The 13292-nt window shown below is 50.1% G+C and overlaps 2 protein-coding genes across 2 annotated transcripts in view; one reads left to right on the forward strand and one right to left on the reverse strand.

Annotated features, from left to right (window-relative positions):
• LOC306807311 (uncharacterized protein) overlaps positions 1-13292 on the reverse strand; it is a 1031843-nt gene that overhangs the window by 420379 nt on the left and 598172 nt on the right. Inside the window, exons 5-10 of the mRNA XM_079316761.1 lie at positions 12720-12797; positions 12534-12632; positions 11961-12080; positions 11608-11679; positions 9995-10066; positions 9721-9798 (exon numbers count right to left, since the gene is read on the reverse strand). Of these exons, the coding sequence (XP_079172887.1) occupies positions 9721-9798; positions 9995-10066; positions 11608-11679; positions 11961-12080; positions 12534-12632; positions 12720-12797 (519 nt within the window). The remainder of the gene's footprint in view (positions 1-9720; positions 9799-9994; positions 10067-11607; positions 11680-11960; positions 12081-12533; positions 12633-12719; positions 12798-13292) is intronic.
• The window catches only part of LOC306807530 (uncharacterized protein), a gene marked incomplete at its 3' end in the record, with an annotated part of 71592 nt that overhangs the window by 20730 nt on the left and 37570 nt on the right, over positions 1-13292 (forward strand). The gene's annotated exons all lie outside the window — the stretch shown is intronic.

Below are 13292 nucleotides of genomic sequence, written 5' to 3' on the forward strand. Positions count from 1 at the left end.
GTCCTCTATCAAAATTACTGCAGCCGCAATTGCTTGGAGACATAGTGGCCATCCTTTTGCTACTGGATCTAATAATTTAGAGAGGTAAGCTATTGGCTTTCGACAACCCCCCCATTCCTGAGTTAGTACACCGTAAGCTACTCCCCCTTCAGTGTTCGTGAATAGTTCAAACTCCTTTGTGAGATTTGGTAAACTTAGGACTGGGGCCGAAGATAATTTCTCTTTTAATTCTTCTAATTGTTTTTCGTCTTGTGCAGTCCAATTTATGGGTTCAGGGTTTACTAATTTTTCATAAAGAAATTTTACACTTTGAGTATATTTGTCTAACCATAATTTACAGTATCCAAACAAGCCTAAAAGTTTTCGAATGTCATGTTTAGTTTTTGGGGTCGAAATGGCTAGTATGCCCGAAATTCTTTCGGGGCTTAACTTTTTGTATCCATTTCCAATTATATGACCAAGGTATGTCACTTCTGGTTCAACGAACTGCAATTTGTTCCGGGATACTTTTAGACCCTTTTCTCCCAGAAAGTTAAGGAGTTTTATACTAGTTGTTCTAACTAGCTGTTGTTCTTTTCCAGATATTAACAAATCATCTACATATTGGAGGATTCGTGTCTCATTTTCAGGGGTGAACTGGTCTAATAGTTCTTCTAGAGCCTGTCCGAAAAGATTGGGGGACTCAGTAAATCCTTGAGGTAGACGGGTCCACCTTAATTGTTGTTTTCTCTTCCCTCCTGGGTACTCCCACTCGAATGCAAACCAGTCACGGCATTCTTCTGCTAGCGGACACGCCCAAAAGGCATCTTTTAAATCTATGGTGGTGAACCATGCATGTTCCCTGGGAATTTTACTCAACAGAGTGTAAGGGTTAGACACCACAGGATGTCTAGCGATGATTTTTTTATTAATTTCTCTCAAATCCTGGACTAATTTATATTTTCCCTCTGCCTTTTTGACTGCTAAAATTGGGGTGTTATGGGGGGACATGCATGGTTCTAACACACCTTCCGCCAGAAGGTGGTCTATAATTGGGGCTAGTCCTTCTCTACCCTTTTCTGATATTGGGTACTGTTTTACCTTGACTGGGGTAGTTCCTTCTTGCATTTGCACTTTTATTGGCGTGATGTCTAAAAAGCCAGTTTTCCCTTCTTCTGCCCATACTTGGGGATTGATTTCACTTATATCTTTTTCGGTCAATTTCATAATACGCACAACCATCCTCCCATTTTCTGGAATAACTGCTATTCCTAACTTAACTTGTAAATCTCTCCCTAACAAATTCTTTTCTAAATGTGGTAAATAAATCATCTCTGCCACACACTGTTTAAAGTTTCCTTTTAACTCTACTCCTTCAATTATTGGTGCTTTGAAGGGTGTCCCTTCAGCTCCTATTACTTCGCACGTTCGATTACTAATATGGACTCCTACTGGAAGATCTTTCAAACTGGACCGATCAGCTCCCGTGTCAACTAAGAACTCAAAACTTAAATTCTGGGGACCAACATTGAGGTTTATCAAGGGCTCATCTAGATGTTTCATTGGGTCCCCTAAAGGGAAGAGCCCCTGACACCCCTAATCTTCCCCTCTCAGAATCTTTTCTAAATTTTCCTGTTCTTTTTCATTTGCTTCATCAATGGCAATTTTTTTACAGTACCTTTTGAGATGACCCACTTCACCACAGTAATAACATCTGCCCTGAAATTTTCCGACCTTCTGCCAAGGGTTGGCATTAGAACCTCCTGCGCCTGGCGCAATCTTAGGTTCTCCTTCTCTAGATCCACATGGCTTCTCTAGCTTATTTCCAGTTGCATTTATACATTCTCTAGTTATCGCTACCATCACTCGGGCGTTCGATTTTGCTTTCTCCTCTTCCCTTCTCAGGTACACCCTTAGAGCCTCTTTAAGTAGTTCATTTATCCCTTTTTCCTGCCAGTCTTCCATCTTTTCTAATTTCCTTCGGATGTCAGGCCAAGATTTGGTGACAAAATGTACTCTTAATACTGCTTGGCCATCTGGACTATCAGGATCTATACTAGAGTACAGCTGAAAGTTCTTCCTTAACCGATTTAACCACGCGGATGGGGTTTCATCTTTTTCTTGTACTGCTCCAAAGGCCAATTTGGTGTTACTTTGGCGAGGAACAGACTCTCTTATTCCCCTCACTATTAAAGCTCGATAGTCAATCATATTCCGCCTCCCCTCTTCTTGGTTTGGGTTCCATCCCAGGTCTGTGAGAGGTAGTTTATAGTCACCCGGTGGTCCTTGCCGGTTTTCCCTCTCCCATATGCGTAGGCCGGCTTCTCTAATCATCCTAACTTCCTCTGGGTTGAATAGTATATTTTTAACTGAATTCATTTCTCTCCAAGTATAAATGCTAGGTCCTAAGAACTGATCTACCTGTTCTGCAATGCCTACGGGATCTTCCACTAAATTCCCAATTTCTTTTTTAAATCCTCTCACTTCTGAGGCCGTCAACGGTGCGTCTACAAACCCAAGTCTGCCCTCTATTCCTCCCATAGGGACTTCCCTGAGTGGAAACATCCTTTCTGCTTTTGCTGCCCTTGACCTCGTATTATAATATGGTCCCTCTGCTTGTGCCGGTACAGGGTTCTGTTGATTACTGGAGGAAGAGCTACTGTTGGATGGAGATAGACTCAGTTCCCAATTGGAAGGAGGTGAAGGGACACCTATTGGTGGAGGGGCCTGAACCAAGGCAGGAGGAATTGGGGTTTGTGGAGATACTAGGGGTGAAGGCAGGTTGGGAAGTGGGCACATAGGTAAAAAAAGCTGATTTGGAATAGGGGTACTAAGGGAAGGTGGTGACAGGGGAGTTATGCTAGATGCTTGAGGAGGAGGAGGAGGAGAATTGACAAGTGGAACAGAAGAAGGAAAGTAAGTGGGGGTGTTGGTGGGTGGAGAGGAGGTAGGAGGAGAATTGACAGATGGAGCAGAAGGAAGGTTATTGGAAGCATTGGTGGGTAGAGAAACAGCAGGGGGTTCGAAGGAAGTAATGGACGGAAGAGGAGGAAGAGGAGGTTGAAGGGGAGTGACGGTCGGAGGAGGAGGAAGTGGGTAATCGGGGTTATTGACAGGCGGGGGAGGAGGGGGAAGATAATCAAGGGGTCCCATTTACTTTTATTTTTCTCTTCCTCGTTCCTTTGTCCCTTTTTCTCTACTACTTTACATATCTTTATTGGTTCTTCTTTTGCTCTGCTCCCTCTCCAACAAGCTGCGTATTCAAGTTGTTCCACATTTGATCCTCCCCAAGTCTTTAAATATTGATTCAGCATTGTACACATCCATGGATCTTGGGTACCAAACCATGGCCATGCTCCTGGTAAATCTAACTTTGGCCATACTTCAACACAATAATGGATCATTTTTATTTTATCTAACTTTTTAGTAGCTTCACAAGTATCCCACTTATTTAACATTATCGCCAAAGGGCTATCAGGAGGGATGTTCTTTACATTTTTGTTCTCTTTCGCTCTACTCTTTTGACTCATACAAGACCCCATAGTGATTTTTCAAACGGGCCTAACAGAAACTCACTGTGCCTCTACTCGAAAGGAAACAACTGACAGGCAACTAAAGACACACTCAACAAAAAATCTGGCCCTTTCTAACTTATCGTATAATTTCTTTCTTTAAAAAAAAAAATATACGGTGCCCCTACTTCAAAGCAAATTTAATGACGGGCAACTAAAACAGGGCAAAGGAAAGAGCTGGTCACTACTGGGGTTTACCTATATCCCCCTCCCTATGCTCCTTCCTGGCCCACAGTTAAACTGAGATAGAGCCGGTCTCTAACGGGGCCCCGGTCGCCCCCTCCCTCTACTCTTCTCAGTTCCACCGGTGGGAGTCAGGTAAGGTCCCAGTGGGGCCCGGATACCCCTTCCTAAACCCTCGTCCCTGGGGGGCTCGGTCCCAGCGGGGCGCCGGCTGCCCCTTCCTGCACCCCCCCTTCTTTGAAAATAAACACAGTGGTGGGTCCTAGCGAGGTTCTCTCCTCTTTCCCAACCGACAGAAACCTGGGTCCTAGCGAAGGTTCTCCTTCTTCCCCAAGCAAGAGAAAGCTGGGTCCTAGCAAAGGTTGTCCTTCTTCCCCAAGCAAGAGAAAGCTGGGTCCTAGCGAAGGTTCTCCTTCTTCCCCAAGCAACAGAAAACTGGGTCCTAGCGAAGGTTCCCCTCCTTCCCCAACCGACAGAAAGCTGGGTCCTAGCGAAGGTTCTCCTTCTTCCCCAAGCTTGGGCCTAGGCCCCAAGGAGGCGCCTCTTTCACGCTGTAGGCCTTGGTAGGCCTCACTCGCTTCCCCCTTTTCCCGGCCGGCCCCCTCGCGGGAGTCCGGAACCGCGGTACTCAGGGGTCCACACTCGCTTCGGGGGTCTGAGCTGCCAGCCCCCGTCTCATCCACACCACACTCGCTCGCCTCCCGTGCCCGCCACCGGTCTACTTACCGGCGCTCCAGGCGTTGTCCTGGTTCCGCGCAGCTCCGGGTCCGGGGTGGCCAGCTGACCCAGAGGGCCTCTTCAGGGTGGCGCCTCCCCCTCCGACATCCTCTTCTCGGCGTGGCCTATCCCGGACGAGCCCCCAAGTTGTAGTGAATGTAGCAGGGCCAAGGCCTTTATTAAACAGCTCTTTATTAATGGGGGGTCACAGGGAGTAGGCCCTACGCCTGCTGCTGCTGCTGCTGCTGCTGCCAGGCAACGCCGGGAGGAGGTCCTGCCGATCCCGACGAACGTAGGGATGGGAGTCTCAGCCTCACGGACACGTCCGAGATCTCAATAGTGGCTCATTGGTCTGGGGGTGTCATTCTTCTTAACTGCCCTTTAGGTTGCGGTGATTAAACAGTTACAAAGGACATATTGCAGGTGACTTGGCTTGTTAGTTGAGATGATCTGTGAACTTGGGTTCGGTGTTGGTTGACTATTTTTGTGAATCTTTTCTTCAACAACAACTTCCGGTAATGGTGGTACTGGGAAACTTCTGGAGATTTACATATAGGGTGTGGCTAACTTGATAGGCAGGCAGCAGCAGGCCGGAAATGAGGTAAGGGAAAGGGCGGAAATGGTAAGGCCGGAAATGAGGTAAGGGGAAGGGCGGAAGGAGGAAGTAACTGGGATAGGGGAAATACAATAAACCAGGGTTTGAATTACATAGGGACTACACATTTAACTGGGGAAAAGAACATAACAACTTGATCAAAGAACCAACAAACGAATGAGTGGATAGAACGATAAGGTAAGCAACAATCTTTTTAACTCTTCTAGCAATGTTGTTTTATGGTTTTCAGCTAAGACTTTTTACCACACTAATGGTTTTTTTTTTTTTTTTTTTTACCAAGTCTTTGAAATCCTTTTTGATATCTGCTCTTTATTACATAACAATATAACTATCTTTTTAGGAAAGAGACATTTTTCATTATTCATTTCTAAATTAAGAGACATATTCCCAAGTGGCTACAATAACTGTGAGGGTTTTGCTTTTAGGTGATTTAGCTGAGTCTAACTCCAACACTGTTTCTTGTTCCATGTCTGCATTTACCTTGGTCACAACTGAAACCAGGCTTTTATCAGAGGGCCAGGGTTTGGTTTTCATTAAAGAAATAGTTTGACTCTGTCTGAATGAGTGACATGAAATGCTCAGAGGAAATCTAAAGCTCGCAGCCCCTCACATCCCAACTTCATCAGCTGAAGCATCGTTTGTTCTTTTTAGGGATAACCCTTCTTTTCCCTTTCCCATCCCAAGGATCACACTGTGTTTACTTCCTTTACACCCAAGTAAAAAAAAAAAAAAAAAAAAAAAAAAAAAAGTAAACTCTGTGGGATTTTAAATCAAAAGTAATATGTAAGAATTTTAAGGCAAGGAAATGGAGCACCGAAAAGCTGACCTCTGTTTCCCCTTTCATGCCAGACAGAATTCCCTGTGTTTGTGTTTCTGGAACAGCAGTGCAGGGCTGGGGCTGCTCTCTGAGAGCCAGAGGCTGTGAAGGGTCAGGAGCTGTGAGGTCAGTGGGCACCTGTCCTGCCCTGAGTCTCCACTAATTACTGCAATGCCATGAATATTTGCACACCAGGGAAAATTATCCAGCACCTGTATTTGATTTTTACTGTGCTTGACTCCAAAGTTATGTCTGCATCAAACTGATTTTAAAGACTGTAGCACATCTGCAGTTTCAAGGGATAGTAAAGCCAGTGTTGCACTCTGAGAAGTAACTCCATAGTCTGAGCTGTTGATGTCATTTAACTAATTTGCAGTTCATTGTGATGATGATGATGAGGATATCATAGACCATATACTTTTTTTTTCTCCCCCAGATAAAATGTGTGGTTTGGCTTCTGGAGAAAAGAACCGTCAAAGGTGCTGTTTGGAAGGCATGGAGGAAGAGGTGGGGGTGGGAGAAAGATATGCCCTGGGTGGATGCTCTAGTGGGCTCCAGCATTTCTTTTGACACATAGATTGGGTTACTTTCAATACTAAATGGCTCCATGAAATGGTTTTCCAGGCCTTATGCTGGCCAGAAAGCTTTTAAAGCCCATGCAAGTTTAGCCTCCAAAAGAAAGGGAGCATCAGTTCCAGTGCTGGGTGAAACATATTATTCAAAAGCAAAACTTGTGTTTAGAGAAGCCAACAGCCTAATTTAAACAAGGCCATAAAGCTTCTCCAATGTTGCTGAATGGGTGTGGCAGAGCTGTTGTGTTTTACAGCACTTCCATTGCCCCACATCACCTGCAGGAAAGGGTTCAGGGCAGGATCGGGGCAGAGCAAAGTGGCAGGAAGCTCAGAGAACCCCCTGCTCTAGAACTGAGGGAGTCCTTTCAGAAATTCCCACTGTGCTCAAAGTCTCCCTCTGAAGACAAAGAGATGAGCTTGTCAGATATCCTAGAAAATATCTCAGAAAGGATTTTGCATAATTTGGTTGTGACTAGCTAAAAATCTCCAGTGGAAAAAGAGACTCTGCAGTAGGCTGGGTGTCTTGAAGGTGTCTTACTTGCGAGATTAAAGAGTAGCAATTAAATGCAACTTTATTTTTTATTCTAGAAGTGTAAAAATGTTTGAAGCTTTTCAGAATTCTAGAATTACTTTGAAAAATCCTAAAGTACTAGGGAATAAGTGAAGAAATATTTTGGGATTTCTTGCCATGAAAATTATTCCTAAAACTAGCAAAATGAAAAACAAACGTAGTAGCTGCTGGTCCCAGGAACATGGTGCCAGGCACCTGCCCAGCCCTGGCTGTGCCAGACAAGGAGCTCTGCCAGTGCTGGTGGTACCACCCAGACACTAGAGCTGAAGCCCAAAGGTGTTGCTGGAGTCAAAACCGTCCCTGGCAGGAGGGGGCCACCTTCAGTCCTGGTCGGACACAAGCATCTTTGGAGACAGAAGGTTCTGTTCCAGGTGGTGATGCTGGCACAACAACAATCTGGTAAGGCAGCTCTGAGAGGGACAATGAACACTGCCTTGAGGATGGCTGCTGACAGGTTAAAGTGTCTCCAACTGATGGCTTTGTCTGGTCTCCTAAATCTGCGGGAACACGCCTGTGGAGAGAGCAGAGTCTGAGGCCCCAGCTGCCCCTGGCACACAGGGAGCCTCGTGCCCAGCAGGGCCCAGAGCTGGCAAGGCTCCCCAGCACGGCTGGAGCTGCTGGCACAGCTTGGCCTAGCTGGACAGCTGCCCCTCAAGGCCCCGGCCAGCAGGGGATGGCTCTGGGCAGGGTCCCTGGCCAGGAGCAGCCCCAGAGCGCCTCTGCCTTTCAAGGGCAATCTGGTCCCCGCTCTTTCTCCTCCCCACCTTGCTCTGCCTCTGCCCGCTGCTCCTGGGGCTGCTCTTGGCCACGCAGCCTCAGCGGGAGCCAGCACTGGCTGCAGCCCCAGCAGCTCCCCAAGACAAGGCCCAGCAATTGGGAGGCCAATGAAAGCACTGGGCAGCAGCAGAACCCTCAGCAGAGTTATGTGGACAACCACTGACCATGCACAACTCCACAGCAGCCTCACGAAGGATGTTTCCTGTCTACAGCCACCTTCAAATGCAGCTTCTTGAGGGGGAGAGCAACAAAGCACTCACCGGTTTTTCTTCCACCAAAGCCATGCTCCATAGCAGGTTAAAATGAATACCAGCTCCAAAGCAAGCAGAACTACCATTAACTGCAGCCATTTGCCTGTATCCATAAGGAAACCCTTTCCAATGTCCTTCTGGGAATCAGGAATGCATGTTGAGGTGCCAGCAGCCTCTGTGGGAGTAATGGAGTGTCTGAGCCCGTGCTGTGTTCCACTGCTGAGCTGGCAGCTCGCTGGATACAGCCAGGACGTTCTCTGTTTCCCCAGAGCTGAGGCCTGGGGCACCTTGGCCCCCCTGGCACAGGCTGTGCCACCCAACAAAGCCCAGATGACCGGGAGGAGAGCCCGGGGGCAGCGCAGCTGCTTGGGCAGTGGCTCCTTCCAGGGACCCGGGCCCAAGCCAGCCCTGAGCAGCCACTGCCAGCCTCGAGCCTCCCTGCCCCGTGACAGCTGCCCCAGCCCCAGGGGACACAGTCAGGCCCTATCAGGACCCAGTGCAGCCCCTGCCCTGTCAGGAGCCAGGGCTGGCTGTGGCCCTGGGCTCATGGCAGGGCTCCTGCTTGGGGCTGCTCCTGTGCCTTGGGCCTCTGGGCACTCAGGGCAGCTCCGGGAGCAGCTGCAGCAAGAGGGACCTTGGTGCACGAGTCCCCTTTCCCAGGGGCTGGGAATGAGCTCCAGAGGCCTCCAAGCCGAGGCACTTCCAGCTTTGGCTGCTGCTGGGCTGTGCAAGGGCAAGGGCTGAGCCTGGCACAGCAATTACCTCCTGTGCCTGTGCCTGTGCCTGTACCTGTGCCTGTTCCTGTTCCTGTTCCTGTTCCTGTTCCTGTTCCTGTTCCTGTTCCTGTTCCTGTTCCTGTTCTTGTTCCTGTTCCTGTTCCTGTGCCTTTTCCTGTTCCTGTGCCTGTTCCTGTGCCTGTTCCCGTGTCTGTGCCTGTTCCTGTTCCTGTTCCTGTTCCTGTGCCTGTTCCTGTTCCTTTTCCTGTACCTCTTCCTGTGCCTGTTCTTGTTCCTGTTCCTGTGCCTGTTCCTGTTCCTGTGCCTGTACCTGTTCCTGTGCCTGTTCCTGTGCCTGTGCCTGTGCCTGGCGTCGCTGTCCCCTGTGCAGTAGAGGCTGGCACCGAGCCACTGCTTCCACCGGAAAATGCCTCCTTCTGCACAGACTTTTGGTTCACCACTTGAAAAAAGAACAGAGACAGCTGGATCAGATGGAACTGTTCTCCACTAGGGAGGTGGCATCTTCAGGAGCCAGTGCTTGTGAAAAACATTGATAAGGATCGGGAAAATGCCCAGGATCTTCAGACTGGCCAAAGCACTCCCTCTTCCAAGCTGCCATGCCTCCTGATCTACCCTGAGATTGGGAAATTGCAGGGGATCTCAGGGCCCTGTGTGCATGGCCCCATGGGCAGCTTGATTTCCCTGTCAGCTGATGTCAAAAGCCTGCTGAGTCCCAGGAGAAGGATAAGGGAAATGCACCCACGTTGGTCTCCCTGCACTTTCTTTTGTGTTTGTCTCAGGAATTCATCTGAGTCAAGAGATATTTTGGCTCCATTTTCTTGGGTCTTTCCTTTTGGAGGGCCAAAACAGAAAGTACGACAATTTCCCATGAATGGATCCCACAGAAGCAGTGCTCATTCTGTGGGGTCAGCAGGGACACACTACTCACCCCTGAGATGGGAGTCGGGCTTGTGTGCAGCATCCAAGCCAGGAGGTGAAGAAATCCTCCCTGCAGACACACCTGTAACTCAACAGCCACAGAAGCTTCTCTCATCTCTGCTGCTCTGCCTGGGCAGCACTGAGCTGCAGGAGCAGTGAGGGGATTGCACAGGGCCAGGGCACACACGAGCACGGCTCTGTCCTGGCACCTGCAGCGATGCCCCCCTGGCCGAGCTTTGGGCTCTGAGCTGGCAGCTGCCCCAGGGGGAGAGGCCTTGACCTACCCTCACCAGCTCCCAGAGGCTCTTCCCTGGATGTGGGTTGGGAAGCCAGATCACCTTCCCCAACAGGTTCACCTGCAAAGAAAGGCAGGACAGAAGAGCTCCCAGCACTGCAGGAGATCCTCAGGCTGCCTGGTGCTGGCAAAGGAGCCACACAAGGCACAGCCCTGGGCCCTTCCCTTCCCTCTCTGCACTTCTTGTGGCTGCACAGAGCACACAGAAGGAGACACTGGCATTGCACATGGGAAGAGCATTGACAGCTAAAATGCTTCTTCCTCCCACTGTCAGCGATCCTGTGGGATCACTCAGGGCTCCTGAAGAGAGCAGGGCAAGGTTTCCAGAAACCATCAACCTTGAAGTGATCTTAAGGGGAATGGCACATGAGTGAGCTCTTGCCACAGTTACACTGCTTCTTCTGTCAGGAAAGGGTTATTAAGAACCTGCCTTCAGCATCCTCTAGGAAATTCATGCCACATTCCACCAGGGCTTCCAGATAATCCAAGTCACGATCCCAATCTGGAAGGGAGCAGAGATCAGAAGCATTTCCATGCTGTGCTGGGATCCCCTTCTGCCTTGGAGAACTGGGCACTGCAAGGGGGTTGTGTAGGGCTGTGAGGGCCAGATGTGAATGGGCATGGTCAAAGCTGCAGAAGGGCCTGGGGATATCTGGGCTGGCTCCTGGTCAAGGCTGCACCCTCTTTGCTGACCCTGTGCAACATCTCTGGAGTGGAAACTGAGGCAGTCCAGGGCCCACTAAGTATTCTCTCTCTTGCACGGGGGAAATACTCCCTAAAGCCCTGGGGAAAATCTGGAGCAGACAGTGCCACAAGCACGCCTCCCAACCTCAAACCCTCTTTCTTCTGTGAGCTCCCCCAGCCCCAAGGGACAGAGTGTGAAAATGTTGATAATATTCAGGAAAATGCCAAGGCTCTTAAAGCTGGGTCAGGGTCCTCCCTTCTCCAAACATCTGCCCTTTCTGATTCACTCCAAGATCTGGAAATTTCACGGGATCTCAGGGTGTGAGATCTCAGGGGAATGTCTGTGGGGTACATTGGGTCCCCAGTCAGCTGATGGCAAAGGCCTTCCTGCAGAGGCTGGGGAGAAGCTGCAGCCAGGCCAGGCTGGGAAACAGCCCTGCAGGGTGTGACAGCAGCAGCGGGGCAGCGAGGCTGCCATGGATCCCTTCCCGCTGTGCCGGGCACGGCGTGTCCAGATGTGCAGGGAAAGCCCCCGGCTGCTGAGTGTCAGGAGAAGGCTGAGGGAAATGCACCCACCTTCTCCTCCCTGCAGCATTTCCTTCTGCATTTCCCTCTTGATTTCGATAGGCCCCAAGAATTTGCTTGCTGTGTGTTTATTCTTTCCTGTTTCAGTACCTTAAATGAAAGTAGTTCAATTTCCAAGCAATAACCACAGAAAAGCAGCGCTCAGCCTGTGGGGTCAGAAGGGACCTACTACTCACCCCTGTGATGGGAGCTGGGCTTGTGTGTAGCATCCAGGCCAGGAGTTGGAGAAATGCTCCCTGCAGACACACCTGTAACTCAACAGCCCAAGAAGCTTCTCGCACCTGGTTCTTGCCAGGTTGACAAACTATCCCTTGTGGGATAGTGATATTTTACCTGCAGGAGGCCCAGAGGGCTTCAAAACTTCATACCGCCAGGCTAAAGGAGAAAACTTTCCAGCAACCCCATCTAGAATGAAACCAAGATGAGAAGAGTTTCCATTGTGTACCAGGTCTGGCTGTGGCCCTGGGCTCATGGCAGGGCTCCTGCTTGGGGCTGCTCCTGTGCCTTGGGCCTCTGGGCACTCAGGGCAGCTCCGGGAGCAGCTGCAGCAGGAGGGACCTTGGTGCACGAGTCCCCTTTCCCAGGGGCTGGGAACGAGCTCCAGAGGCCTCCAAGCCAAGGCACCTCCCGCTTTGGCTGCTACTGGGCCGTGCAAGGGCAAGGGCTGAGCCTGGCACAGAAATTACCTCCTGTGCCTGTGCCTGTGCCTGTGCCTGGCATCACCTTTCCTCTTGAAGCAGGGGCTGCCGATGAGCGACTGCTTCCACGGGGAAATGCTGCATTCCACAGAACCTCTATGTCCATGTCTTATGGAGAAAGAGAAGGAGACAGCTGGATCAGATGGAACTGTTCTTCCTTAGGGTGGTGGCATCTTCAGGAGGCAATAATTGTTAGAGATATGAGAAGGAGCAGGAAAAGGCCCAGGTTCATGGGGCTCAGAGAGGGTTGTCTTGTGTCCAAAGCACCACCTTTCCTGATCTAGCATAAAGACTGGGAAATGCAGGGATCTCAGGGTATCCATGGCCTGTGAGGGACATTGGGCCCCCTGTGAGCTGATGGCAAAGGCCTTCCTGCAGAGGCTGGGGAGAAGCTGCAGCCAGGCCAGGCTGGGAAACAGCCCTGCAGGGTGTGACAGCAGCAGCGGGGCAGCGAGGCTGCCATGGATCCCTTCCCGCTGTGCCGGGCACGGCGTGTCCAGATGTGCAGGGAAAGCCCCCGGCTGCTGAGTGTCAGGAGAAGGCTGAGGGAAATGCACCCACCACGCCCTTTCTGCAGTTCCTTCACAGTTTGTTCTAGGGTGTCCTTTGACTCGAACGATTCCTTCTCTCCTCTAGGTTTGTTCTCCCCTCTTAGAGGACCTTAACAGAAAGAATTTCCATTTCACGTGAATGGATCCCATAATTACAGGGTTCAGCCTCTTGGTTCAGCAGGGACCCACTACTCACCCCTGTGATGGGAGCTGGGCTTGTGCGTAGCAATCAGCAAAGGAGCTGGAAAAGTCTTCCCTGCAGACACACCTGTAACTCAACAGCCACACAAGGTTCTGTCACCTGTTGCTGGACAGGTTGTCAATGATTATTCCTTGGAGGGACAGTGAGAACATACCTGCAGGATGCTGCAAGGGTTTTAAAACTTTTTCCAACCAAGCTAATGGAGAAGCCTTTTTAGGAACGACACCTAGAATGAAGCACATATCAGAAGCATTTCCATGGATTGCTGGGATCCCCTTCTGTCTTAGGGAACAGGGAACTGCAAGGGGATCAGGTAAGGTTGCTGGGGCCAGATATGAATGGACATGGCCAAAGGTGCTGAGGGGCCTGGGGAGATCTATGGTGGCTTTGGTCACTCTCTCCACTCCTTGCAGGCCCTGTGCAACATCTCTGCAGGGGCAGCTGGACAAACCTAGAGCCTGTTGGGATTCTCCCTGTCTTCCTGTGCCAGCCCCTCCCAGGTTTTGGGCGGTGTCTCCCACAGAGGGAGCCCAGCAGGACTGCTCAGTAGCCGAGTGCCCTGAGCCT

Source organism: Erithacus rubecula (assembly GCF_903797595.1).
Source record: "Erithacus rubecula genome assembly, chromosome: 13".
NCBI classification, from domain to species: Eukaryota; Metazoa; Chordata; class Aves; order Passeriformes; family Muscicapidae; genus Erithacus; species Erithacus rubecula.